Here is a 27,445-nt window from a genome sequence, read left to right on the forward strand (position 1 = left end):
GAAAACCACTTTTAGACACACTAAGTGGAATGCTTGGCACAGAATAGGTCTTTAAGAAATGTCTGCTGGCCTGAACTAAATGTATTTAGAAAGCTTCATTTACCAAAGTCCCAAGTGGGGATTTAGACCCAGTTTTATCTTACTAAGTTTTGCTTGTATTTTTACTCACTATGTTGCCTCTGTCATAATATATTAAAGTTGAGGATGATGTTCTCACATTTGTATAGCATTCACTGTGCAAGCAGAATTGCAAGCCAAACTGATTGAGTGAGTTGAAATTTCAGTGGCAGTGAGTCAGCACAGTTTCATCATATTGGCTAACAATTCGGCAACCTTGAAGTAGGAGCTCAGAAAGTATTGGATTTTACTTTTAAAAGTCTAAATGATCCATATTTCATTAGTATTGTGGATTACATGGGTGTTTGTAAGGTAGTCTGATAACCTACCTCTTATTTACATCATTATTCATGTGAGAAAGTATATTCACAAGTTACAAAGACCACATCCAGTATATTAATAACCTTATAAAGAGAGATCATGCATAAATTGGAGTCTGCCTAGAGAGCCTCTGGTCAAAATCAAGTCCACTTCCTCAAACTTGTCTTTTCTTAGTATCAGAAATTGTACTTTGATACATTCCACGTGGGATGATATTAAACAGCTTGTGTCAAATAGCTTTTGCTCTGTTCAGAAATAAGGTCTACTTATCATCTAATATGATGGCAGCCTTAGTGTTGATGTCTGACCTCTGGAGTGTGGGCTGGACCCAATACTGGGGATCACTCTAGGTAAGAAAAGTTTATGGTTCGTCAACTGGTTTACAGTAACCAGTCTCTCTTCAATTCAGGTCTTAATTTTATTTTTATCTTTTTTATTTTTTTAAACATCTTTATTAGAGTATAATTGCTTTACAATGGTGTGTCAGTTTCTGCTTTATAACAGAGTGAATCAGTTATACATATACATATGTCCCCATATCTCTTACCTCTTGCATCTCCCTCTCTCCCACCCTCCCTATCCCACCCCTCTAGGTGGTCACAAAGCACCGAGCTGATCTCCCTGTGCTATGCGGCTGCTACCCACTAGCTATCTGTTTTACATTTGGTAGTGTATATATGTCCATGCCATTCTCTCACTTTGTCACAGCTTACCTTTCCCCCTCCCTGTATCCTCAAGTCCATTCTCTAGTAGATCTGCATCTTTATTCCCGTCTTGCCCTTAGGTTCTCCTGTCCATTTTCTTTTTTTTTTTTTTTTTAGATTCCATATATATGTGTTAGCATATGGTATTTGTTTTTCTCTTTCTGACTTACTTCACTCTGTATGAGAGACTCTAGGTCCATCCACCTCACTACAAATAACTCAGTTTCGTTCCTTTTTATGGCTGAGTAATATTCCATTGTATATATGTGCCACATCTTCTTTATCCATTCATGTGTTGATGGACACTTAGGTTGTTTCCATGTCCTGGCTATTGTAAATAGAGCTGCAATGAACATTGTGGTACATGACTCTTTTTGAATTATGGTTTTCTCTGGGTATATGCCCAGTAATGGGATTGCTGGGTCATATGGTAGTTCTATTTTTAGTTTTTTAGGGAACCTCCATACTGTTCTCCATAGTGGCTGTATCAATTTACATTCCCACCAACAGTGCAAGAGGGTTCCCTTTTCTCCACACCCTCTCCAGCATTTATTGTTTGTAGATTTTTTGATGATGGCCATTCTGACCGGTGTGAGATGATATCTCATTGTAGTTTTGATTTGCATTTCTCTAATGATTAATGATGTTGAGCATTCTTTCATGTGTTTGTTGGCAATCTGTATATCTTCTTTGAAGAAATGTCTATTTAGGTCTTCTGCCCATTTTTGGATTGGGTTGTTTGTTTTTTTTGATATTGAGCTGCGTTGAGTTGCTTGTATGTTTTGGAGATTAATCCTTTGTCAGTTGCTTCATTTGCAAATATTTTCTCCCATTCTGAGGGTTGTCTTTTCATCTTGTTTATGGTTTCCTTTGCTGTGCAAAAGCTTTTAAGTTTCATTAGGTCCCATTTGTTTATTTTTGCTTTTATTTCCATTCCTCTAGGAGGTGGGTCAAAAAGGATCTTGCTGTGATTTTCAGGTCTTAATTTTAGATTTTGCTTACTTGCCCCACAATATAAGTTTGGGGAAAGAATTTTATGGAAATTATGCCTAAAATAGATCCCATGCTTCTTTAGGTTTAGGCATTTTCTCATAATACAGGCTTAAATCCCATAGCAGATGATTTTCTGTTTTTCTCTACTATGAAAGTTTGAATTTGTCTGTTGTTGATAGAGCAAACCAGATAATCTTATGTGATAGCACTGTAAATTATAAAGTATTGTACAAGAAAATTGTTATTATCTTAGCCTGTGGTTTGTTATGTAGCTTATTCTGAAAAAAACAAATTTTTCCTCTTCTCTGTTTTTCCATTTATAGGAACCAGGCTAAATGGGAACACTGAATTCTGAGATATATTATTCCTGTCTGTGATATTCAGAAATTTCTCTAGGAAGACATTGTCAGAAAAATTAACTGATGTTGGTTTTTCAGTAAATATTATATATGGACAAAAATGAAATGAAAGGTCCAGTAGCTTTTCTACTTTTACTTTATTCAGGTTTGTTTTTTACTTTTAGGATGTTGGACATAATAAACAAATAGGTCAGAGACCTTGGTTCAAAATATCTAAACATTTCTGCTGATAGTGTAAGAAAATCTTCATTTTGTCTGACTTCAGTAAATGCCAAAAATAAATATTTGGCAAACAAATCACAAACAGTTCTTTTATGTTTTCATGTCTTTTCTTCTACCACAAGCTCCATGTCTTAAAAATGGAGAAAACTTGTACATGTGTCATAATACATGAAATATCCAATTCAAAACCAGAAAATCAAAGATAAGGGAGCCACATTGTATTAATACAAAAGTCATATAAAAACAGAGATCCCGGGCTTCCCTGGTGGCGCAGTGGTTGAGAGTCCGCCTGCCGATGCAGGGGACACAGGTTCGTGCCCCGGTCCGGGAAGATCCCACGTGCCGTGGAGCGGCTGGGCCAGTGAGCCATGGCCGCTGGGCCTGCGCGTCCGGAGCCTGTGCTCCGCAATGGGAGAGGCCACAGCAGTGAGAGGCCCGCGTACCGCAAAAAAAAAACACCAGAGATCCCTGTCCCCATTCAAGACACAGTCTGAAGAATTCAAGTAAAAAGGGTTTTTTCTATAGTGTCTGAAGAAAAATTACTGTCATTTTAGCTGTTGCTAACAAGAGATAGGAGTGATTTCAGTGTAATTCTTCAGTCTGTATATCCTTCAGAATTTCTTTTCTAAGCTCCTGCTGTATGCTGTGCAGTTCTTTTAATATTAAATGTTCTTGTATTTGAATGCTTAATTTAGTTAGCTTCTCTGTTTTCTAATACTCCTTCTCTCACTGGCTGAGCATAAACGAATTTGCTATTAGTGTCCAGTATCAATAATAACAGTTGTTAGAGTAGTGTGTGTTAATCGTAATTGCTTCGGCTGCAAGTAACAGAAATGTGACAAACGGCAGCTTAATCAAATTAATTTTTCTTCTGTAACAGAATCTTGGGCAGTCGGTGCAGGGCTGGTGCAGCTGCTCAAGGAACAGGCTTTTCTGTGCTTCTCCTTGGTCATCCTTTGCGTATGGCTTTCGCATCTGTACTCATAAGATGGCTGCTGTACCTTGAGGTGTTACACATAAGCTGGAAGAAAAAGAGAAAGGCAGAGGGAAAAAGGTGCAGGCCAGTTGAGCCTGTTCCTTTTTATCAGGAAGACACTAATCTTCCCAGAAGCTCCACTGTATTTTGAAATGTAGTCTTATTGTTTTGTTAGGTATGGTGAGGCCAACGGACCAGGAGATGATTATTGTTGAAAAACTAATACTCATAGCTCCGGAGAGAAGTAAGGACACACCATGCCACACAGGGCCACACAAGGTTGGTGGAAGGCAGAGAGAGCTAGGGGAACTGCAGGAAAGCCTTATTGTGGTTCTCTTTGGAGTGAATGGGCAAGGCAGTGTAAACAGAGGATGATCTAGTTTGAATAATCTTATGGGGCTCTGGGCTTTAGGGCCCACCCCTAGTTGTCTGATGCCTAGTCCTAGGGTGGTTAGGGCAGTGTAAGAACTAGGTAAAGCCATCATTGGGGGTGTGGCTTTGGTTGGGTTTGTTTGCATATGAAAGATGCACTTGCGGTGAGTCATTTACTGTTTCTTAGAATCAGTAACCCTGGGAGGGGTAGCCTTTCCCTAGTCAGCAAAGTCTTAGCTATCAAAGCATCAGATACAGAAACTATAAAGCATGGTTAATACACACTCTTCCTTATGTGCTTGGCTAGAATTGTGTCTCGGCCATCCATAGCTATGAGGAATTCTGGGCATTTGGATGTTTTTAACTGGGTACATTGTTACCCTAAACAAAATTGAAGTAATAGTAGTATGAAAGAAGAAATGAATAGATATTGATTAAGCAACTAGTAGCATCTGGTACACAGTGTCATGTGTGAAGAATTAGCATCTAAAAAGTATAGGTGTAGTTTAAATCATGACTTACAAATTCACGTGCCTGCAGAGGCCAGGTATGCAATAAAGAGTGAAGCCGGCTAAGTGGAAGATTATAGGGAGTGCTGGGCACTCTGGGGAGGTGGAGGGTACATACACTCTTCAAAGTAAAAATTAAAAAAGATACTGAGTGACTTGTGGTGTGTTGGCTACCAGTTTGTGGTGCTTAGTCTAAATCAAAGGAATATTTTAAAACAGCATGTAGAAATGTAGAAAATAGAAAGAGCATGTAGAAAATAGAGGGTTATTAATTTCACTGGAACAGGTGTAAATTAAATCACACTTCAGTTATGTTATTTAGCAGTTGTGTACACTACATTTTCCATTACCTGATGATAACCCTTTTAGTACCAACCAAAAATGTACCAACATTTTTGAAATTTTAACTATTTTTGCCTCAACTTTTCATTTCGAAAGATTGCAGACGTGCAGAAAAGTTGAAAGACTAGTACAACTAACACCTATGTATCCTTAACTTAGGTTAGTTAATGGTTAACATTTTGTCCCATTTACTTTTTCTTTATCTCTCATATGTATAAATATATATATATATATATATATATATATATATATATATATATATACACATTTTTTTTTCCTCTTTCTCCTGAACTCATTTGAAAGTACATTGCATGGCACTTCATCCCCAAATATGCCAACATGTATCACCTAAAAACAAGGACATTTCTATATACATTATATATGTAAGTTATATAAATTATACTCGAGAAATTTGTAATGGTGCAGTAAATTTTAATATTCCATATTCAGTTTTACCCAACTTTCAAATAATGTCCTTTTCAGCATTAAAAAAATTTAGGATCCAATCAAATATATATTATCTTCTTTAATCTAGAGCTGTCTTTCATGGCATTAATGCTTTTAGCAGTCCAGGCCAGTTGTTTCATAGAATGCCCAGAATTTTGATTTGTCTGATTGTTTCCACATAATTAGATTCAGGTTAAACACTTTGGGCAAGAACATTCCATCGGTGATATGAACTTAGAGCAGCATGTCAGGAGGCCCAGGTCTCTCTCTCTTTGTCCTGTTGTTGTTGGTTATAAATGTGATCACTTGTGGAAGGTGGTGTCTATCAGACTTATCCAGAGACGATGCTATTCTTTTTGTGAGTAATCTGAGTGATGCTTTGAGACTTCAGGAGTATTCTGCTTCCCATCAAGCTTTCACCTGAAAATTAACATCCATTGTTACTTTACTGAGTCAATTAATGTTAGTAGTTACAAAATTGTGATTTCCTCATTCCATCATTTCTTCTATGTGAGCTGTCATTCTTTTATAAAGAAAGGCTTTTTCTCCCAGCCCTGACCCCAGCCCCTTTCTTGAGTTCAGTATGAACTCATGGATTATTTTGTATTGAGTGTGTTATATTCCATTATTGTTATTATTCATATTGATGCCCAAATTATTTTCAATTTTGCTGGATCTCTGAACTCTTGGATGTGGGATGCATTTTCAGCCTTTCCCACTCAAGGGGTGACGTTTTTGTGGTTCTCGCTCCCATCTTCTCTCTTCCTCCGAACTGCCACTTAAATTCTGTTCCAGCATCGATCCTGAAGCTTCATCCGCATTTGGCATTTCTTTCCCCTCTTACATGTAAATTAAAGTTAGTGGTAACCTGTCTCCTAGTTGTGCTTTAGATGTGGAAAATAGGTGGTTTTATTTGCTGTATTTGTTGATCTCTGATTTTTTTGGAGAATGTGTGGTGTGATTAGAAGTTAGGTGGCTACAATTATTTGGTAGGACACTGGAATTCCTCTATTTTAACTACTTCTATGGTTTTCTAAGATGCGAAATGTCTGACTTTCAAATGAAGTTTTTGTTTAAACCTGATGACTCTTGGTAATCAGTAAGTTAACTCAGATAAGCCTTTAGTACCTTGAGAAGGATGTTATGCCATTCGTCCTACTCCCAGGAGTCTCTAGCCAGTGTACTCCTTTGAGTCTTTATGTTTCTTTGTTTTTCTACAGCCTTTTCCTTTCCACCTGCAGACCAACATCATTGTTAATGCACTGACTACTAAACCCTATGCACTATATTATCTGCTGTGAATAGACAGCTGGGAATTCAGATAACTCATCTCATTAGACTTGGGTGTGATCTTAGAATAAACAGGACCACGTGAAAGCCTGAAGGCCTCTTGGAGCTTTATCTAGGGCTTGAGTTTTCTTAGAATGTCTATTTGCTTAATAAATAGCCATTCTTCCTTATTTCCAGTTTTTTAGTATGTTTTAGTTTACAGTCAAGCTGATGTTAAATCATCTAAAAATGATATTTTACATAATGATAATGAGGGAAGCAGTACAGTACCAAGAGCAAAGATGTCTTTAGAATCACAAATCCTGGTCCTGCTGCTTATTGGCTGTGTAACTTTAAGTAGTTGCTTAACTTATCTGCACTTCCATTTCTCACCTGAAAAACAAAGATAGTAGTATCTTCCACAGGTTTTGTGAAGATGAAAAAAGACATATGTGATAAATATGGAACAGTGCCTTGGTCTTGGTAAATAATTGCCATTACAGTTAGTATGTTAATAAGAATGTATGAATATTTACTCTGCACAAGGAGCAGTGATTGCTGTTACATAAAGCAGGCCATCAGATCTTTAGGATCTGTTTGTGACCTTACCCGCTTCTCACCATCCACATCCTGAGATTCAAATAAGCTTTAATGATAATTTGTTAAATCTCTAAACTTTCCATTGAAAAAGCATAAATTATTATTTTGTAACTTACTCATTATTTAGAGGTGTGGTTTAAAAGGGACAGGTATAGCTAAATGCCTGAATGATGTTAATTTCAAAGACTCTTTAAAACACTTTTGTGGGTACTATAGAAATGCACAGCTTGTGATGAAATTACATTGTTGTAGAAACATGTGTCCACTAGAGGTCACATTATACTTTTATATTATAGCTTCCTGCAAAAATATGGTTTGAAAAAGAAAGAAACCCAAGCTGGACTATTACAGGAACCATCCTTATATGTCATGGTTTTATATTGGGCAGTTTCTTACTCTGTTGGTTAGAAAATCAATTTGTATTATTGAAGTTAACAATAAGATATTACTCTCCAAGTTATAAATAGAAACTTCTTACTCCTCACCACACAGTAATTTGCAGTTCTTGAAACTACTTCTGAATGATTACATGTAGGCATAGAGTAATATATGACTGTTTTTCTCAGGTATTTATTTTTGTTAATAAGTATGGATTTGGAGTCCTACCTGCTTGAAGAGTGACCTACACAAGCAACTTGAATTCTCTGGACTTTCAGCTTCCAAATATGTAAAATGTGAATAATAGCTGTGACAGTATTAGGGTGAAGCTCAATATTTAAGTGAAAGTTCTATGCAAATGATAAAGTTTGTGCAAATGGTAAAGTGGATTATTAGATAACTGCTGTTTTGGGCCCACTAAGGCATATTATGGGAAGAATATAGGAACCTCCAAATTTCTGTCCTCTCTTTTCTGATTGAATAGGCTACTAGTTTATATTTAATTGTCTGAAATAGCCATTGTGGCTAATAGTGGATATATTTTAAATAGGCTACCTTTAAGATATTTTATTTTAGAAAATGTTCTAAAAATCAACTGTAGCTGTGTGGAATATTCACTATGTGGAATTTATTCCACTGCGATGCTTCTGTTTTTATATAGTCACAGCCTTAAGTGTGGAATTAGTCGTTGGCTAAAATAATGAGTACTGATTCCTGGAAGTTTCATATTTTTGCAAGTTTTTGTAGAACCAATGGGTTTACTTGAATTTAGGCTTTGCTACAGTCTGCTTTTACTGATAATTTTGGTCCTGATGTGGATAAGGTCAGAGATGAAGTGATAGATACTAAGGTAATGAAGAGGTAGGCCGGATAATTATGGTGCTAAGTAAAATTGGTGATTAAAATGTTTTCATTACATAAAGTCACAAATTACAAAGGTAATCTTAACTGTTCTGTTAATAGCCATGCAGGGAAGGCTTGATTGGCAATTTCAACATTGAAAGTGCAAGCAATTTTTTTTTTTTAATTGTGGAGAGGGGAAATAGAAAGTGCAGAAGTGAAGGTTGCAATTTATTTTATTATTATTATTATTTAAATATTTATTTATTTATTTGGTTGCACTAGGTCTTAGTTGTGGCAGGCGGGCTCCTTAGTTGTGGTATGTGAACTCTTAGTTGCGGCATGTATATGGGATGTAGTTCCCTGACCAGGGATCGAACCCAGGCCCCCTGCATTGGGAGCGTGGAGTCTTATCCACTGCACCACAGGGAAGTCCTCAATTTTTAAACTTTGGTGTGCAGAAGTGATTGTGAGAGTAAGTAGAACAGTGCTGGCTCAAAACAGGAAGCAAATATATAATTAAAATTTTTTTCTTCACTGTAAATACTTGGTTTTCACTGCTCCCTCTCCTACCTTCCTGTTCTCTTAACTACTGCTAATGGCCCTGAGCTCAAATGCAGGTCTGCCTGACCTGGGTCTGCTTGACACCAAAGCTTGTAGTCTTACCTTTTACATTTACCAGACTGCTGCTTTTTGAGACCTTCTGTCATTATAACATAATTTATCTTATCTGTATTTGGAATGCTTCCTGATAAGTACATATTATATAGATTTTTTTCTCATTTTATGAATTTTATTGATAAGAATCCCTACTAAATGTCTGTCTTGAATGGAAACCATCATGAAAGGTTTTGGGATCTGTTAGTTTCCAACCTTGAGTCTCTGCTTCACTGTTTATTTTTCTGTGATTAAGGTCCCTTAATCTCTGAGTTGTTTCGTTATTTGTTCAGTGAGGACAGTCATTTCAATATACAGTTGTTGAATGAATAATAGATTTCATATCTAGCCTACTGATTTCAGAAACGTTGCTGTGGGGTTTGTTGTTATTGTTTTTTAGGCAGGTGGCTGTGTTTGAAATTTTAATTTTTTTTCTCATGTAGATAACAGATAAGAGAGTGTCCAGAAGACATGCCATTCTTGAAGTGGTGGGTGGTCAGCTTCGAATCAAACCGGTAAATATGTTATTAATGATTTATTTTAACATTTTCTCTCTCACGTGTTTCCAGCTCCTGATTGGAGGGGCTTATTTTTAAGGTTATGAAAATAGGGAATTAGTGTCGGAATATGTTTTTCTTATTGCCAGAAGATAATTGGGAGATAAAGATCTAAACTGTTTAAGCTACTTTTTTTCCCATGGGGCAGTGCTACATTTATGTAGTTAGAATCTTAATGAAAGGTGACTACCAGTTCATGTGTACATTATGATTTTGTTCATGAGTAGGTATTACAAATAAGATTCTATAAGAAAGTCCTTAACTGTGTAATGGTTGGCTTTTGGGGGATGGGTTAGCAACCAAAGTCACTTAAGTGTTATAGACTTGTTTCAATAGATTTCTGTACCTAGAGTATTTTCCAAATTGGCTTAATAGAGATGCTTAATTGGAGTCATGTCTATACTTGGATGAAAAGTATTCAGGTGTATTTTGAACTTCTGTGACTATTTAAAAGAGTATCGATAATATAAGATAAATATACTTAAAGGTGATTTTATTAATGGAAAATTCTTTCTTCAGGTTAAACTTTATCCCTTATGAAGTGGGTCAGATTTCTGTATGGGTGTTTAACAATGTTCAAACAAAGAAGACACCTTTTAGAAAACATTCTGTACCTTGCTTGGTCTTTAATTAGATTGTGTTGATATAAGTCAACAAGTGTCTTTTGAGCACCAAACTGTGGTAGATACAAAATTAGAAGTTAGAGCAAAAATTCCACATTAGATTATAGACTTTTAAAACTAAAATTTGGGATGGTAACATTTTATTTAAACTATACCTTTGTTTATATTTATCTTTTAAATATTGTTTAGTATAATTTTATGAACTTTTATTAAGTGACCTTATATACATGGGAAAAAGGTAAGTGTTTTTACCCTTTTCTTGGTACTATTATTTTTGACAACTTAGAATGTCTAATTCTACATAGTCAGTAAGTTGTTAAATGAGAATTAGAACTCAGGTTCTTTGAACCCTCTGCAGTTTTTTTTTTTCATCACATTTTCCAAGTCAGGATTCTTTTGCCATGTTCTCTTCTTTAAAAAAAATTCTTGAAGTTGAAACTAATTGTTTCAACTTATCTTCACAAGACGTTTTAGTGCCTTCAGTTGAGTAGAACTTTAGAACTGAAAGCAATCTTAGATTCAGGCTTTTGTATGTGGGAATTTGATTTGGGCCAGAGCTGGCATTGCATATAAATGGAGAAGAGAACTTTTTATCAGTAAATGGTACTGGGACAGTTTGTTGTTTGTTTGGGCAAAAAAATAAAAAAAATAATTAGACCCCTACCTCAAACCATACACAAAAATCAATTCCAGATAGATTAATGTGAAAGTCAAAACTGTAAAACTGTTAGAAGGTAACGTAGGATAAAACCTTTATGACCTTAGAGTAGGGAACGGTTTTAAAATAAGATATAAAAAGCAGAAACTGTAAAAGAAAGATTGAAAAAAAGCCAATTACATTAAAATTAAGAACCGTTGCTGATCAAAAGACACTATAATGAAAACGAAAAATACAACAGGGAGAAGATACTTAAAACACATATAATTGACAAAGGAATGATATCCAGAATTTATAGCAAATGCTTTCAGTCAATGAGAAGAAGATAATCCAATAGAAAAACGGGCTGAAGATTTGAGTGGCACATTGCAGAAATGGAAACCTGACTGGCTAGTAAACATGAAAAGCAGGTGCTCAGCCTTCTTATTAGATGGAGAAATAAATGAAACCACAATGAGATACGATTTCACACCCAACAGATTGGCAAAAATGAAAAGTCTAACAATTTCAAGTGTTGGAGGAGCAGTAGAACAAGTGGAATAGTTATGAGCTGTGGCTGGGAGCTTAGATGGTGCAGCCACTTTGGAAAATAGCTTGACGCTATTTCCTAAAGATGAAGGCTTGTATTCCCTGCAAGCAGACCTCACGCACACACAGGTACCAATAGATATGTACAAGAGCCTGAAGAGCAAAATTGTTTATGTGATAGCAAAACACTAGAAGCAACATAAATTTCCACCAACAGTAAAATCAATAAATATATTGTGATATATTAATTTAATGAAATGTAGTACAACAGTGAAGATACATTACTGCGAAAGCTGAAAAAGCATGGATTAAAATCAGGAACATAATACTGAATGATGAAAGCAAGCATTGGAAGAATATTTACAGTGTGGCTTCATTTATGTAAGATTAAAAATCCTACAAAGTAAACAGTATATTCAGGGTCATAAACATAGGTGGTGAAACCATAAAGAAAATCAAGGAAGTGATAAACACAAAAATCAGGATAATTACATCTGAGGAAACTGAGAAGAGAGTGGTTAGGTAAAGACTCATTGGTAACATCAAAGGTAATGGTAATATTCTTAAACTGGGTGGTGGGTCCACACATAATATCTTACATGTATTATGTCTCTAAAAAATTATTATGGAATATTTATAACATCAAAAAAGGGTAAAGAATAGTACAGTATATTGCAGTTATTTCTGTAATGCCAAACTACCAAACATTGGAAGACATTAAAAATGATTTTTTAAGGAAATGTGCAGTTCTAGTACTAGAATTTGATTGCTCTTTTAGAAAAATATTTAATTGGGTTTTGAATTTTATTCCAAGAATTACGAAATTCACTTTATATTAGTTGAAGGAAAGCTGCTTCTTGGACTTAGTGATATACGTATGGGTTCTTTGCTTTATGTAATGCTTGATTTCTTGTTTATATTAATATAGTTTCAATAAAATACCTATCCCCTTGAAATAGATTTATTTATTTAATCAGCATCTTATTGTAGCTGCACCTTCAAGGTGCAATTTAGAGAAGTTTAGAGGAATTCTAACACTGACTTTGTTAATGGAAGTTTAAGATTAGAAATAATGAGTATGAGATGGACAGATGACTTCCAGTTTATTCATTTTATCATGTGTGCTAAATATCACTTATTCTCTGTTCTAGTCAATCACAAATTATTTGATCTGCTAAAGCAAATTATATATACAACTGTAATAAAGTGTTGAGAGAGAAGTTTTAGTTTAAAAAACTTTGTAAAATTATATAAATAAATATAGCAGATATTTTGTTTTGATGATCCCTTCTGTATGCTGTATATTCCACTTTATGTTTAAGTAATTAAATGTTTTTTTGCTTTCCCTCAAATTAGAAATCTAAGTAAATAAAAAAGTAGCTTTGACAATGATAGATGAATGCAATTAGGGGAGTAACTAATTTGGGCTTTTAAATTGGATGAATTTGTCTTTTTTTCCTGCTCTAATATTTCCCTTTAGAAAAGCCTCTAGCTCTTAGCAGTTCTTGGAAATAGTGCATGAGGAGATAATATTAGCTCATGGGGAGATGATGCTAGCTTTTTTGTGTGTCGTTTAAATTTGATGTACAGTCTGGTATCAGCAGGGAGAAGATGCATTCTGAAGGCAAAATGATGATGTTCTTTGTAAATGACTGTATCACCAGTGGTTAGTTATGTCATCAGGGTGAATTTATAGCTGTCAGTGCTTTTTTTCTTTTTTTTTTTGCGGTACTCGGGCCTCTCACTGTTGTGGCCTCTCCCGTTGCAGAGCACAGGCTCCGTACGTGCAGGCTCAGTGGCCGTGGCTCACGGGCCCAACCGCTCCGCGGCATGTGGGATCTTCCCGGACCGGGGCATGAACCCATGTCCCCTGCATCGGCAGGCGGACTCTCAACCACTGTGCCACCAGGGAAGCCCTGTCAATGCTTTTATTTCATTTTAATAAAAACTTACTCTTTGGTTCTTGGATGATTGAGAGAGTAGTTCTAAACTGTGTATAAATTGCAAAAGATATGTATTTTTTGCTATTTGGTATTGATTCTCAAAATATGCAGCTTTGGGTGATTGTACCTTTTCTATTGCACAATGAAATTTCTGAGTTGTGATTGTTTTGCTTCCCATGAAATTATGGGTGCACTTGTAAAATAGCTATAAAATACTAAAATAGCTTTTCCACAACTCATTTTGTTTTTAAAAAAAATGCTTTCCAAATTAAAAAAACACAAAATAAGAGGAGCGCTTTTTTTCGGTATACATCAATCTTTGTTTAATATTTAATGATAATTCCAATAGAAAGCTATAGAAAATTGATTTGTATTTTAGTTCTAGTCCTTCAGGGATAATGCATCCTTTGCACCATTTCTTTTTTTTTTTTTAACGTCTTTATTGGAGTATAATTGCTTTACAATGGTGTGTTAATTTCTGCTATATAAAAAACTGAATCAGTTATACATATACATATGTCCTCATATCTCTTCCCTCTTGCATCTCCCTCCCTCCCACCCTCCCTGTCCCGCCCCTCTAGGTGGTCACAAAGCAACGAGCTGATCTCCCTGTACTATGTGGCTGCTTCCCACTAGCTATCTATTTTACGTTTGGTAGTGTATATATGTCCATGCCACACTCTCACTTTGTCCTAGCTTACCCTTCCCCCTCCCTGTATCCTCAAGTCCATTCTCTAGTAGTTCTGCATCTTTATTCCCGTCTTGCCCTTAGGTTCTTCTGACCACTTTTTTTCTTTTTTTTTTGATTCCTTATATATGTATTAGCGTATGGTATTTGTTTTTCTCTTTCTGACTTACTTCACTCTGTATGACAGATTCTAGATCCATCCACCTCACTACAGATAACTCAGTTTCGTTCCTTTTTATGGCTGAGTAATATTCCATTGTATATATGTGCCACATCTTCTTTATCCATTCATCTGTTGATGGAGACTTAAGTTGCTTCCATGTCCTGGCTATTGTAAATAGAGCTGCAGTGAACATTGTGGTACATGACTCTTTTTGAATAGAGGCAGAAAATGTTGTGTCCGTCTTCTCCTTTTTTATAAATATTGATAAATTTTTGTCATTTTATAACTTTTAAGAAACAACCTTTTGGACTTCTTGTATGTGTGGCTTTTTAGTTGGAGTGTATATTGTTTGATATAGATTTTTTTAAAAAGCTTACTCAATGAGTAATAGTTATTTAGATGTGAGTTTTAGGAGCGAACATCAGATTTCTTGGTATGTCATTTTTGCTCTTAGTTCTGGGATCTCCTGTATGAACATTTTTAGGAAAAGAAAAAGATGATCACGGACCACACAGATTGGTCCACTTTCTTTGTGGATGATTTGCTAAATGCCTAATATTTAACCACCTATCATTTAAATATTAAGTGCTTTCAGCTGAGGAAAAAATACTCAAACTGACTGTTTTCTTGACTTTGGGTTTGTGATGTGTTTTTAAAGAAACATAATCATTTTCCTTTCTTAAGTATTTTACCTTTTCTTCTCTTACAATTTTATGCCTTTGTATTGAACATCTTAGCTTTTATAAACTTAGGACTATATCATTATTTAATATTGTTTAGAGATTCATTTGAATCTTTAAAATACTCATGAATAAGAACATGGTCTTCTCTTAGCTTATAAGCAGGAAACCTCATTTAGAGAATATTCAGGGTACAGGCACAAGATATGTATATTCCTGTTGTGACTCTTGTCCTTCCTGCTACCCACCATTCCTCACGGGTGACCATGGCATATACCCGAGGAAGGGGAGGCTTCACTTTAAAGGCGGAGGAGTAACAGGGAACATTTCCAAGCCCAGCAACATGCAAAAACACTCAAAAGCTCTAGCCATATGCCAGAGAACCACATTGAGAGATAAATTAGGGGTGGCTGATAACATAATGAAAGGTTTCTAAACATTACATTTCAGTTATAACTTAAAAAAAAATCAAACATTCACAGCTCTTTTTAGGAATATGATGTTGCATAAATTGCACTGCATCTCCAATGTTATGCCATCTTGTTTATAAAATTTTATATTAGTTTATAAAATGACTGATAAATGAAATAATTGCCTACCAAATTTATATAGCCTCTGTTTTTAACTTCTACTTCTACCCTTTCTCTCCAAATTTTATTTTACTGCTTTCTTTTAATACAGACTTAAAGGAAATAGAAATGTTGCCAATTGCAGAAACACCTAGGAAGGACTTAACCAGATCCTCATGAATTTTAATTGCCAGAACTGGATAGACTATATTCATTGCAGCTTTCAGAATTGTCTTTTTTTTCTTTTTCTTTAATTTGAGCATGTAGGTAACAGTGCTAATTTTCCTGGCAGCTTTTGCTTTAACATTCCCTATTCTGTATTAGTCCCACCGGCCTGCCCCAGGCCTTGGTTAAATGTACTGTTTAGATGGTTTAGCGTCTAAAATGTAGTCATTTTTTTTCCTAATTTAGCTAAGTAGTTTTTGGTTCCTTTCCCCAAATTCCATGATTCTGTGGTTAATTTAAAAGTATATTATCGTATGCTCTTGGATTAGAAGAATCAGTATTGTGAAAATGACTATACTACCCAAAGCAATCTACAGATTCAATGCAATCCCTACCAAGTTACCAATGGCATTTTTTACGGAACTAGAACAAAAAATCTTAAAATTTGTATGGAGACCCAAAAGACCCTGAATAGCCAAAGCGGTCTTGGGGGAAAAAAACGGAGCTGGAGGAATCAGACTCCCTGATTTCAGACTATACTATAAAACTACAGTAATCAAGACAATATGGTACTGGCACAAAAACAGAAACATAGATCAATGGAACAAGATAGAAAGCCCAGAGATAAACCCATGCACCTATGGTCAATTAATCTATGACAAAGGAGGCAAGGACATACAATGGAGAAGACAGTCTCTTCAGTAAGTGGTGCTGGGAAAACTGGACAGCTACATGTAAAAGAATGAAATTAGAACACTCCCTAACACCATACACAAAAATAAACTCAAAATGGATTAGAGACCTAAATGTAAGACCAGACACTATAAAACTCTTAGAGGAAAACATAGGAAGAACACTCTTTGACATAAATCACAGCAAGATCTTTTTTCATCCACCTCCTAGAGTAATGGAAATAAAAACAAAAATAAACAAATGGGACCTAATGAAACTTAAAAGCTTTTGCACAGCAAAGGAAATCATAAACAAGACGAAAAGACAACCCTCCGAATGGGAGAAAATATTTGCAAATGAATCAACGGACAAAGGATTAATCTCCAAAATATATAAACAGCTCATGGAGCTCAATATTAAAAAAACAAACAACCCAATCCAAAAATGGGCAGAAGACCTAAATAGACATTTCTCCAAAGAAGACATACAGATGGCCAAGAAGCACATGAAAAGCTGCTCAACATCACTAATTATTAGAGAAATGCAAACCAAAACTACAATGAGGTATCACCTCACACCAGTTAGAATAGGCATCATCAGAAAAATCTACAAACAACAAATGCTGGAGAGGATGTGGAGAAAAGGGAACCCTCCTGCACGGTTGGTGGGAATGTAAATTGATACAGCCACTATGGAGAACAGTATAGAGGTTCCTTAAAAAACTAAAAATAGAATTACCACATGACCCAGCAATCCCACTACTGGGCATACACCCAGAGAAAACCATAATTCAAAAAGACACATGCAGGGCTTCCCTGGTGGCGCAGTGGTTGAGAGTCCGCCTGCCGATGCAGGGGACACGGGTTCGTGCCCTGGTCTGGGACAATCCCATGTGCCGCGGAGCGGCTGGGCCCGTGAGCCATGGCCACTAAGCCTGCACGTCTGGAGCCTGTGCTCCGCAATGGGAGAGGCCACAACAGTGAGAGGCCTGCATACCACACACACACACAAAAAGACACATGCACCCCAATGTTCATTGCAGCACTATTTACAATAGCCAGGTCGTGGAAGCAACCTAACTGCCCATCAACAGATGAATGGATAATGAAGATGTGGTACATATATACAATGGCATATTACTCAGCCGTAAAAAGGAACAAATTGGGTCATTTGTTGAGACGTGGATGGATCTAGAGACTGTCATACAGAGTGAAGTAAGTCAGAAAGAGAAAAACGAATATCGTATATTAACGCACATATGTGGAACCTAGAAAAATGGTACAGATGAAGTGGTTTGCAGGACAGAAATTGAGACACAGATGTAGAGAACAAACGTACGGACACCAAGGGGGGAAAGCGGCGGGTGGTGGGGGTGGTGGTGTGATGAATTGGGTGATTGGGATTGACATGTATACACCAATGTGCATAAAATGGATGACTAATAAGAACCTTCTGTATAAAAAAATATATATTATTCAAGTCATCAAATGAAAATAAATAAGTAAATAATTTTTTTAAAAAAGTATATTATGGTATTTGATCAGAAGAAGTCATGTGAAGTGACAACTAAAGTTACTTTTGTGATTTTCTTGGGATTTTGAAAGCCAGTAAGCTCAGGTGCCGAGTTGCGTGCTTCCAGTAGTTTATAGCAGATGAAAGTGGATTCTGTTTGAAATTTAGTTTACCTAATTGTACCAATTATAATTTTAAAAAATCATTTAATATGACATCTTATAGAGAATGCAGTCAAACAGTTTTAGGGGTGACTCTATTTAAGTGATTCAACAGGTAGCATTTATATTAAGTACATTAGACTTCAAGCCTCACTTCTTATGGTACACTATTTGGAACCGTTCCTGAGATTATTCACTAATGATTGACAGTTGAACTATCATTGATTCTTCCTGCTGCTAGAGGCTTCTGTAGTCATTTTAATCATAGACTGTTAGAACTGTGTTAGGTAGTTATCTGCACCCATGGACCTTGGAGTCTAGTGGTGATTTATCAGATGACTATCTTTGAACTGATAGGGACTGGTTCCAATAGTTCAAGCAGAAAGGTGGGGTGGGATAAGACATTACTGAGGCTGTAGTAAACAAAAGAGCATTTTTGAGTAGGTCTCAATGATTGGATCAAAGATTGTGTGTATAGGGTGAAGATTTTGGTGTATGAAGGTGAGAGATGAGGTTGCAAACCACTGTAGCTTTATGAAGAGCCTTCACTGCTATGCTTTGCTTATATTGGAGAAGCATCAGAGGCCTTATGTAGGGAAATGTAAAAAAAAAACTTAGGAAGCAGTGACGTAAAGGAAATCAGGGAGACTTGATACGATGTTAGCACAAGCAAGAAACGCAAGCAGTGGGTAAGAGCTTGAACTAGGGCAGTGACTGCAAATGCTGAAGAGAGATGGACTTCAGAGGTAAATGATCTGGGGCTTGACGTTTGAATGGAATGAAAGAATGTTGTAGATGTTCAGTAAAAGTTTGTGGATATTTTGGTGTGTTTTAATATATAATTGAAACTAAATCAGAATATCTTGTATTTACACTTGAAATACCCTATTCTTTTCCCATAGAAATAGGCATTTTAAGAAATAAAAACAAATGAAAAAATAAATTATAATGCAAAGTAATCTACCTAACTTAACAACATTATTTGCTTCATGTTTTATAGCAATATTCTAGACTTGTTTATATCTTACTTAGTTTATATTCCATAAATGATTAAGATTTTTAAAAAATGAAAGTAACTATATTTAATAAAAAATTTTAACCAAGTTTCCCAATGAAAAGAAAATTTTTGAGGGGTAAAAAGAAAAAAAAATACTGATGCATTTCTAGAATTTCAAAATACATTAAAAAGAGGACTACTATAAGCTTCCTTAATTTTTCCATAATGAATATTTTTTACAGTAGGAACAGAAGTTTTTACCTACTGAATTTATACTCATTTCTAGTCTGTTCAAACTCAGGGTGAATAAAACGTATCTTAACACCTATAGATATATTAAATGGTTGGGATCAGAAAAGGTTTTGATGTGTGAAAATTTAGTTGCATCTCAAGATACTTTAATGAAGTATAAATAGAAAAACTGAGAATGTTTGGCATATGTCCAATCTCAGGGTGACATTTACCTTGCTATAAATGGAGAGATGGTTGATGTCTCTAGAAAAAACTGTCATTTATACTGATGAAGTAGACAGATGAATGGGTGGTAGGGGGAGTTGCTCTATGTAAAATTCTTTTAAAAAACTGAAGATCTGCATTAACGTGGATTGCTTTGGTATATGCTAAAGCTTATTAAAAGACCCAGCGGTTTAGATGACAAGAAGGCTATTCTGGAGATGGTTAAATTCAGCTCGATTTTAGTTAGAATTTTTAAGATGCCTTTCAATAGGTGTTAATTATGGAGGCAGCTCTCATTATCTTTGCTAACGTGAGGTAATCAGTGGAAACATAATTCAAAATAGGGGATATTGTAATAGTTTTGACATTGAGATATATTTACCTCTTGCAATTTGAATATGGATGATGATCTTCAGAGGGGAATTTCATTTAAACAAAATAAGAAGATTCCTCTGTGAGGAGTAAAGAAAAAAGGTATGTTGTTTGCTTGAGAAATTTGATCAAGAATTTCCTTCCCATAGTTTCTCATTTTTTAATCATAGTAAGAAATTATTAGGGGAAAATAAGCAGAAGAGAATTTTCAATAGATTAGTGAATTTTGGATATCAAAATTGGGGGACTCAGTTTCCATACTGATAATTATTTTTCATGTTTCTCTTTCCAATGTCCAGTCATCTCTCAAACAAAATAGAAGTATCCTTTAACCAGTTAATTGATAACTTTGCTTTTTTCTTTGATTCCTAGAGAAATGGGAGGTATGTTACAACTATTTTTTTATGTTTAGATAATAATTATGATACTTAGAAGTGCCAAATTTATTAGACTTTTAAGTGTAAGTTTATACTTAGAATTGTTTTGACACAAATTTTGAATCAGTTCGTATTTAGTTGTAGTTTTAACTAGTCATGATTTTAAGTTACTACATCACTGTATTCTTTTTCTTTAATTTGTTAGATACATACAAATCCGTGCTTTTATCAGTCTTCTGAGAAGAGCCAGCTCTTACCATTGAAGACAAATCTATGGCACTGGTTGAATCCTGGAGATAGTTTCTCTTTATTAGTTGACAAATACATTTTTCGTGTTTTGTCTACACATTCTGAAACGGAAGTGGAATGTACTTTAAGGTAAGATTGCCTGATGAAATGCAATTAAGTAATGGTATTTGTAATCTAATTCCTCAGTCATCCACAAAAGCTTCAGTAGACACCACTCTAGAATTCAACTAAATTGGCGATAGGTCTTACATGGTGAGAGTGTGTGTGTGTGTGTGTGTGTGTGTGTGTGTGTGTGTGTGTGTTTCTAGAAAACATTAGATTTTGGAAACTTATGCTTCAATAGTGATTGCTTCCATATGTTGTATCTTTTACCATTGTGTTTAGAATATATTTCGCATCTAACAATAACCAGGGTAGTTAATTTGAAACTGACTACATTTTCTTAATCTTTTTTTTTAGTTTTTAAAATTTTCTTAAGGTATTAACCTCTGTTTTAGATTATGCTTGTATAACTCTTATTTCTTATAAAAATAACAGAAAATATAGAATAGGGAAACGGATGAAATGAGGTTACAATAAATAGCTGATGTAAAATTGAAATTAATGCACTAGTTTTGTTGAGGCAGTCATTAGCAGATTATTCCCCTTTGTTTTAGTTTTTAAATTATAGAATACTTAAACTGGACCTATAGAAGTAGATGGACAAAATTATATAGAGAGTGTTCTTTGACGGCACTGGTATTAAATTTAAAAATCAATAAAAATACAATATCTAGGAAAATCTTCAAGTGTTTTGAAATTAAACAGCACATACCTAGGTAACCTCTGGAACCCAGAGAAATCACAAGGGCGATTAGAAAACATTTTGAACAGAATAATACTGAAAACATAACAAAAACATTTGTGAAATATATCTAAAGTAGTCCTTTGAGGGAAATTTATATTAAATGCCTATATTAGAAGAGAAGAAAGAGGTAAAACTGATGCCCTTTGCTTCTATTTTAAGAAGATAGACAAACAGGAGTCAATTAATCCCAAAATAGACAGAAAAAAGGAAACAATAAGAAGAATAGGAATAGAAATCGACGAAACAGAACATAGACAAATAACAAAGAAGATCAACAAAGCCTAAAGTTAGTTTTCTGAAAAGACTAATAAAATTGATAAAATTGACAAGGCTTACCAAGAAAAAGAAGCTGGAAAACACAAATTATCAGTATCAGGAATGGGAGAGGCAATATCACTACTGATCCTGCAGACCTTAAAAGAATAATGAAGAAATAATTACGTAAAACTTTATGCCAGTAAAACTGATAGCCTAAATGAATGGATGCATTCCTTGAAAAACACAATTTACCAAAACTGATACAGGAAGAAATAGAAAATCTGATGAATCCTATGTCCATTAAAGAAATTGAGTTCCCGATTTAAGAATTTCCTGCAAGGAACTTCACTAGTGATTTCTCTTAAACTTACAAGGTACAAATAATACCAATATTATACTTTTTTCTCCAAAATAGAAGAGAGTACACTTCCCCACTCATTTTATGAAGCTTCCATAATCCTGATACCAAAATCAGACAAGAACATTACAAGAAAAGTAAATACAAACCCACATTCCTTATAACAAAATATTTAGAAGTCAAACCCAGCAATGTGTGAAATAGATTTTAATACACTATGACCAAGTGAAATTTGTCTGAGAAATGCAAGGTGAATTTATCATATATATAAAAAAAAAAAACCAATCAGTGAAATTCACTATAACAGATTAAAGAACTGTCATTCCAGTAGATGCCTAAAAACAATTGTGACAAAAATTTAATACCTGTTAAAAAAACCTTAGAGAAAACTAGGAAAAGAAGGAAATTTCCTTCCTATAAAAAAATACTTAGTAGTGAGGTATTGAAAAGTTCTCTCCCTACAGTTGGGAACAAAACAAAGATATCCATTTGCACAACTTCTATTCCATGTTGACTGGAGGTCCTAACCAGTCCAGTAAAGCAAGAAAAAGAAATAAAGTGCATCATACTGGAAAGAAAGAAGCAAAACTGTCTTTATTTGCAGATGACATGATTGTCTATTTAGAAAATCCTGAGGAAGCAAGGCACAAAACAATACCTACTGTATAGTTACATTTATATTACGTTCTATTATAAGAAAATTAATCCATCAATGTTTATTTCTGGAGGATTGACGAGGAAGGGGGGCCACAAGGGAGCTTTTTGGGGGTGCTGGATATATTCTCTGTCGTTTTAAAAATTATAGTTGATTTATAATATTACATTAGTTTCAGGTGTACAGCATAGTGATTCAGTATTTTTATAGATTATACTCCGTTTAAAGTTATTACTGAGAGATGGCTGTAATTCCCTGTGCTGTACAATATATCCTTTCGCTTATCCATTTTATTCACAGTAGTTTTTATCTCTTAATCCCATAACACTATCTTGCTCATCCTCCCTTCCCTCTCCCTAGTGGTATACACTAGTTTGTTTTCTATATCTGTGAGTCTCTTTCTGTTTTGCTATATACGTTCATTTGTTGTATTTTTTAGATTCCACATATAAGTGATAACGTACAGTATTTGTCTTTCCCTGTCTGACTTATTTCACTAATGTAAAACTCTCTAGGTCCCTGCATATTGTTGCCAATGGCAGAATTTTATTCTTTTTTATGGATGAGTAATATACCATTGTGTGTGTGTGTGTGTGTATGTGTGTGTATGTGTGTGTGTGTGTGTGTATATATATATATATATATATATATATGTATGTATGTATGTATCTTTGTATAACAACAGGCCATTCATCTGTTGATGGGCACTTGGGCTTCCATATCTTGGCTGTTGTAAATAGTGCTGCTATGAACGTCAGGGTGCATGTATCTTTTCGAATTAGTGTTTTTGTTTTTCTAGGATACGTAGCCAGGAGTGGAATTGCTGGATCATATGGTAGTTCTATTTTTAGTTTTTTGAGGAACCTCTGTAGTGTTTTCCATAGTGGCTGCACCAATTTATAGTCTTAAACAGTGCACAAGGGTTCCCTTTTCTCCACATCCTCACCAACACTTGTTATTTGTACACATTTTGATGATAGCCATTCTGACAGGTGTGAAGTGATATCTCATGGTGTTTTGATTTGCATTTCTCTAATAATTAGTGATGTTAAGCAACTTTTCATGTTCCTGTTAGTAATCTGTATGTTTTCTTCGGAAAAATGCCTACTTAAGTCTTCTGCCCACGTTTTGATCGGGTTGTTTGGCACATGGCTACACGGAGTTGCAAGGAAAGCTGGGCAATGTAATCTCCAGCTGGGTGGATAGCCATTGTTAAAGGTGCTTATAGATCAGTGCCATTACAACTTTGCTGACTGTTATGCAAATAATGTCCACTTAGCCTCTGATGGTTAAATGCTAACCACCTGGCCTCTGCAATTCTAGAATGCTGTCATCTCCATTGATGCTAAAGAGCCTTGTTCTTGGCAGCCTCTCCTACCATCAACATTGACCTATAGAGGCAGTTACCACTGAGCTCTTCAACACTGCCTCACTAGTATATAGCTTAGTGTTCTGGGCCCTTCTGGGGAACATGGTCAGGTGGGGGATTCTCTAGTCTCATGTAATAAGTCCATTTTAGCATGCCCACCTCTTAGAGCCTATTGACCCCCTTTTCAGTATCATGCCAGGGCATTCTCTATTTCTACCCTATTTACTGTAGACATATTCTTTTTCCAAGCATGAACAAGCCATTTCAGCTATATATTAGGACTGGCTTCAGGTGTCCTTGCCAGTACCTTAAATCCCAGGTTGCAGGACAGGTTGCAGTGTTTTTTTTCCAGTTTTATTCTGCATCCCCTGTTTTAGCATCTTCAAGATCTATTCTTGGGCATGCTCTTCTGGTTTCTGTCAGTACGTATTAGCCAGGTCCTGTAGCTCTTTAGTAAATATTTGCTTTCCTGTTGAAGTAGGGACAGTACTTTTCTAGTCAGGTAATGATGAGTTGACCTTGGTTATTGGAATAGAAGCCACGAGGGGTGGGAGGGCAGGTCTTGAGGAAGGCAAGTATCATCGTGACAGGTATACCATTAGGAGGCAGCTGCCTGGTCTCCAGACAAAGAAAGGCTGCTATCCTCTAGCAAGGGGGAGTGAACCATGTCTTAGACTGTGGAAGTATTGAAATATATTTTAGACATTTTTTGACACCATTGGGATTCTCATATATTTTAGAACTAGCTCCATTTTGTAGTGTCTACCTCATAAAAACACCATTGTACTGTTGTGTAAGATTTACACGTATGAACTTTTTAATCTTCACAACCATCTTTATAAGGAATAGGTACTGTTAAAATCTCTATATTACAGATTAGGAAACTGAGACACAGAAGGTTTGAGACTTGCCCAAGGTCTCATAGCTAATATGTGACAAAGAATTCAAATACAAGCTGACTAGGACTATAGCTCTTACTGACTTCCCTGACTGTATAAGAAAGCTTACTATAGCAGTCATTCTAATAGTGAAGACACTTGGAGAGTGGCTAAATAAATTTGGTGTAGTTTTAAAATGGAGTGAAAGTGAATGAACTAGAGAGAGCTCCAGGTTAAAATGTGGATAAATCTCCACAATGTAATATTGAGGAAAAAAACAAACAAAAAGATTACATATATATAAAGCATACACCGTTTGTATATAGATATATATTACATATTATACCTGTGTATTATGGATTACTTCATGAATAATATATATATTATGTGTATATATATATATACACAAGTAATGGATATATACATATAGTAGTAAAAGTATAAGGACATGCATGTGAATAATAAAATCAGAATAATTTTCCTTCAAAGAAGGGATGAGAGGGAGAGGAACAAGATTGAGGCTGGACACAGGAAGCTTTGATTGTATTTATAATTAATCTGGAGCAAATATGACAAAATGTTTCTATTTGGGTGGTGGATACAGAAGTATTTATATTAATAGATAGGCAGATAGAATACATACATTATATTTTCTCTATATTTCTACATGTTGAAATATTTTTAAATTTGAATAAGAACAGAAAAGAAAACCTATGTGCTTTGTGTCAGTTGTAAGGACCCCTGATATCATTGTAAATTTTTTCTTCCAACCAGTTATGAATTTAAGAAAGAGATTTGAACAACAAAACGACCGTACAAAAGCTTGTCATTTCTTTAGGTTCTCACTTCACTCATGCCAACATGCTTTTCATGTAGTGTTTACATTCTGTATAATAAATCCCATTCATAATGAACTCAATGAGAGCATATGGGTCTATATATATCAGCTCTAGTGTGTTCATTTTTCACTCTTTTCTGTATATGTTTCTATGAAATTATTCTGTGAGAAGTACTAAAATCCATACTTTTTTGAGAAGTCAAAGTAAGAAAGCCAAAAAAAAGTTTTAGATTTTAGCTAATTAAATTTTGACGTATTTCATATAGAAGGACCAACATTAATTTTGCATTCCTATTGCTTCCCCAGTAGTGGGTGCTTAGCAGGCATTGGCTTCTTGAATACATGAATGAAATATTGTATAACATTTTCTTTATCTGAATTTCATTGCTGATAAGGAAGTATAACATTCTCTCTCTAGAGGAATTATTTTCTTTAAAACACTGTTGAGGAAAGGAAAGTAAATCTTTTGTACCAAATTACATTTTTCTTTCAAATTGTTAAAGTTCTTAATACTTAGATTCCGTATAAATAGCTAATTTTAATCACTTTAATTTTGGACAGGACAAAACAATAAAATGTTGATGAAAATGCCATTGTAATATGAAAGTGTGCATGTTTACAATTCATTTATAATTATTTTAAAACTTACTTTTAGATCCAGCTCATACATATTAGCAGTACATTTTGTATTAAAGACAAAATATATAACTTATATTTAAATATAACTTGGAATATATCTTTAAGAGTTAAGAATAACTTAATTGCCAAAACAGTCTTTAAAAAGAAGAAAAGAGTTGGAAGATTCACACTTCATAATTTCAAAACCTGCTACAAAGCTACAGTAATCAAGACAGTGTAGTACTGGTGTGAAGAAAGACATACAGGTCAGTGGAATACAGTTGAGGGTCCAGATATAAACCCTTACACTATGGCCAATTAATTTTCTACAAGAGTGCCAAAACATTTAAATGGAGAAAAGAGTAGCCTTCTCAATAAGTGGTGCTGGGACAAATGCAAAAGAATGAAGTTAGACTCCTACCTCACAACATAGAAAAACTAAACTTAAAATGCACCAGAGACCTAATATAAGAGCTAAAACTATGAAATGCTTAGAAAAAAACACAAGTATACATTTTTGTGACCTTGGATTAGGCAATGATTTCTTAGATAGAAGAACAAAAGCACAAGCAAACAAAATAGACAAATTGGACTTCATCACAGTTAAAAACTTCTGTGCTTCTAAGGATACCATCGAGGAAGTGAAAAGACAACCCACAGAAGGAGAGGAAACATTTGCAAGTCATATATCTGATAGGGGACTTCTATCTAGAATATGTAAACAACTTTTACAGCACAGTAATAAAAAGACAACCCAATTTCAAAATGCATACTAAATTTGAGTAGACATTTCTTCAGGGAAAATGCCCGACTGGCCAATAAGCACATGAAAAGATGCTCAACATGAAATGCTAATCAGAGCCACAGTGAGATACCATTTCACGTTCAGTAGGGTAGCTATGGTAAAAAAGACATAATAACAAGTGTTGATGAGGTTGTGGAGAGATTGGAACTCTTATGCTTTGGTAGTGGGTTGTAAAGTGTTTCTGCCTCTTTGGAACACATTCTGGCAGTTTCTCAAAATTTTAAACGCAGAATTACATGTGACACAGCAATTGCACTCCTAGGAATGTACCCCAAAGAATTGAAAACATCTGTATACAAACAACTTGTATGATTCCATCTATATGAAGTTTCAGAAAATGTAA

General features: G+C 35.0%; 1 protein-coding gene across 3 annotated transcripts in view; it reads left to right on the forward strand.

Annotated features, from left to right (window-relative positions):
- Window positions 1-27,445, forward strand: part of APLF (aprataxin and PNKP like factor) — an 82,027-nt gene that overhangs the window by 5,557 nt on the left and 49,025 nt on the right. For 2 of the 3 annotated variants that reach the window (XM_027131877.1, XM_027131880.1), the window contains exons 1-3: window positions 3,855-3,971; window positions 9,550-9,621; window positions 20,433-20,605. In XM_027131877.1, coding sequence (XP_026987678.1) covers window positions 3,870-3,971; window positions 9,550-9,621; window positions 20,433-20,605 — 347 coding nt within the window. In that variant the 5' untranslated portion in view covers window positions 3,855-3,869. Of the gene's footprint in view, window positions 1-3,854; window positions 3,972-9,549; window positions 9,622-20,432; window positions 20,606-27,445 lie in introns of those variants that run through there. The other variant, XM_027131878.1, reaches the window with a different exon arrangement.

Source organism: Aethalodelphis obliquidens, unplaced genomic scaffold (genome assembly GCF_003676395.1).
Source record: "Aethalodelphis obliquidens isolate GAN/ISIS:26980383/991018 unplaced genomic scaffold, ASM367639v1 scaffold40, whole genome shotgun sequence".
Classification (NCBI taxonomy): Eukaryota; Metazoa; Chordata; class Mammalia; order Artiodactyla; family Delphinidae; genus Aethalodelphis; species Aethalodelphis obliquidens.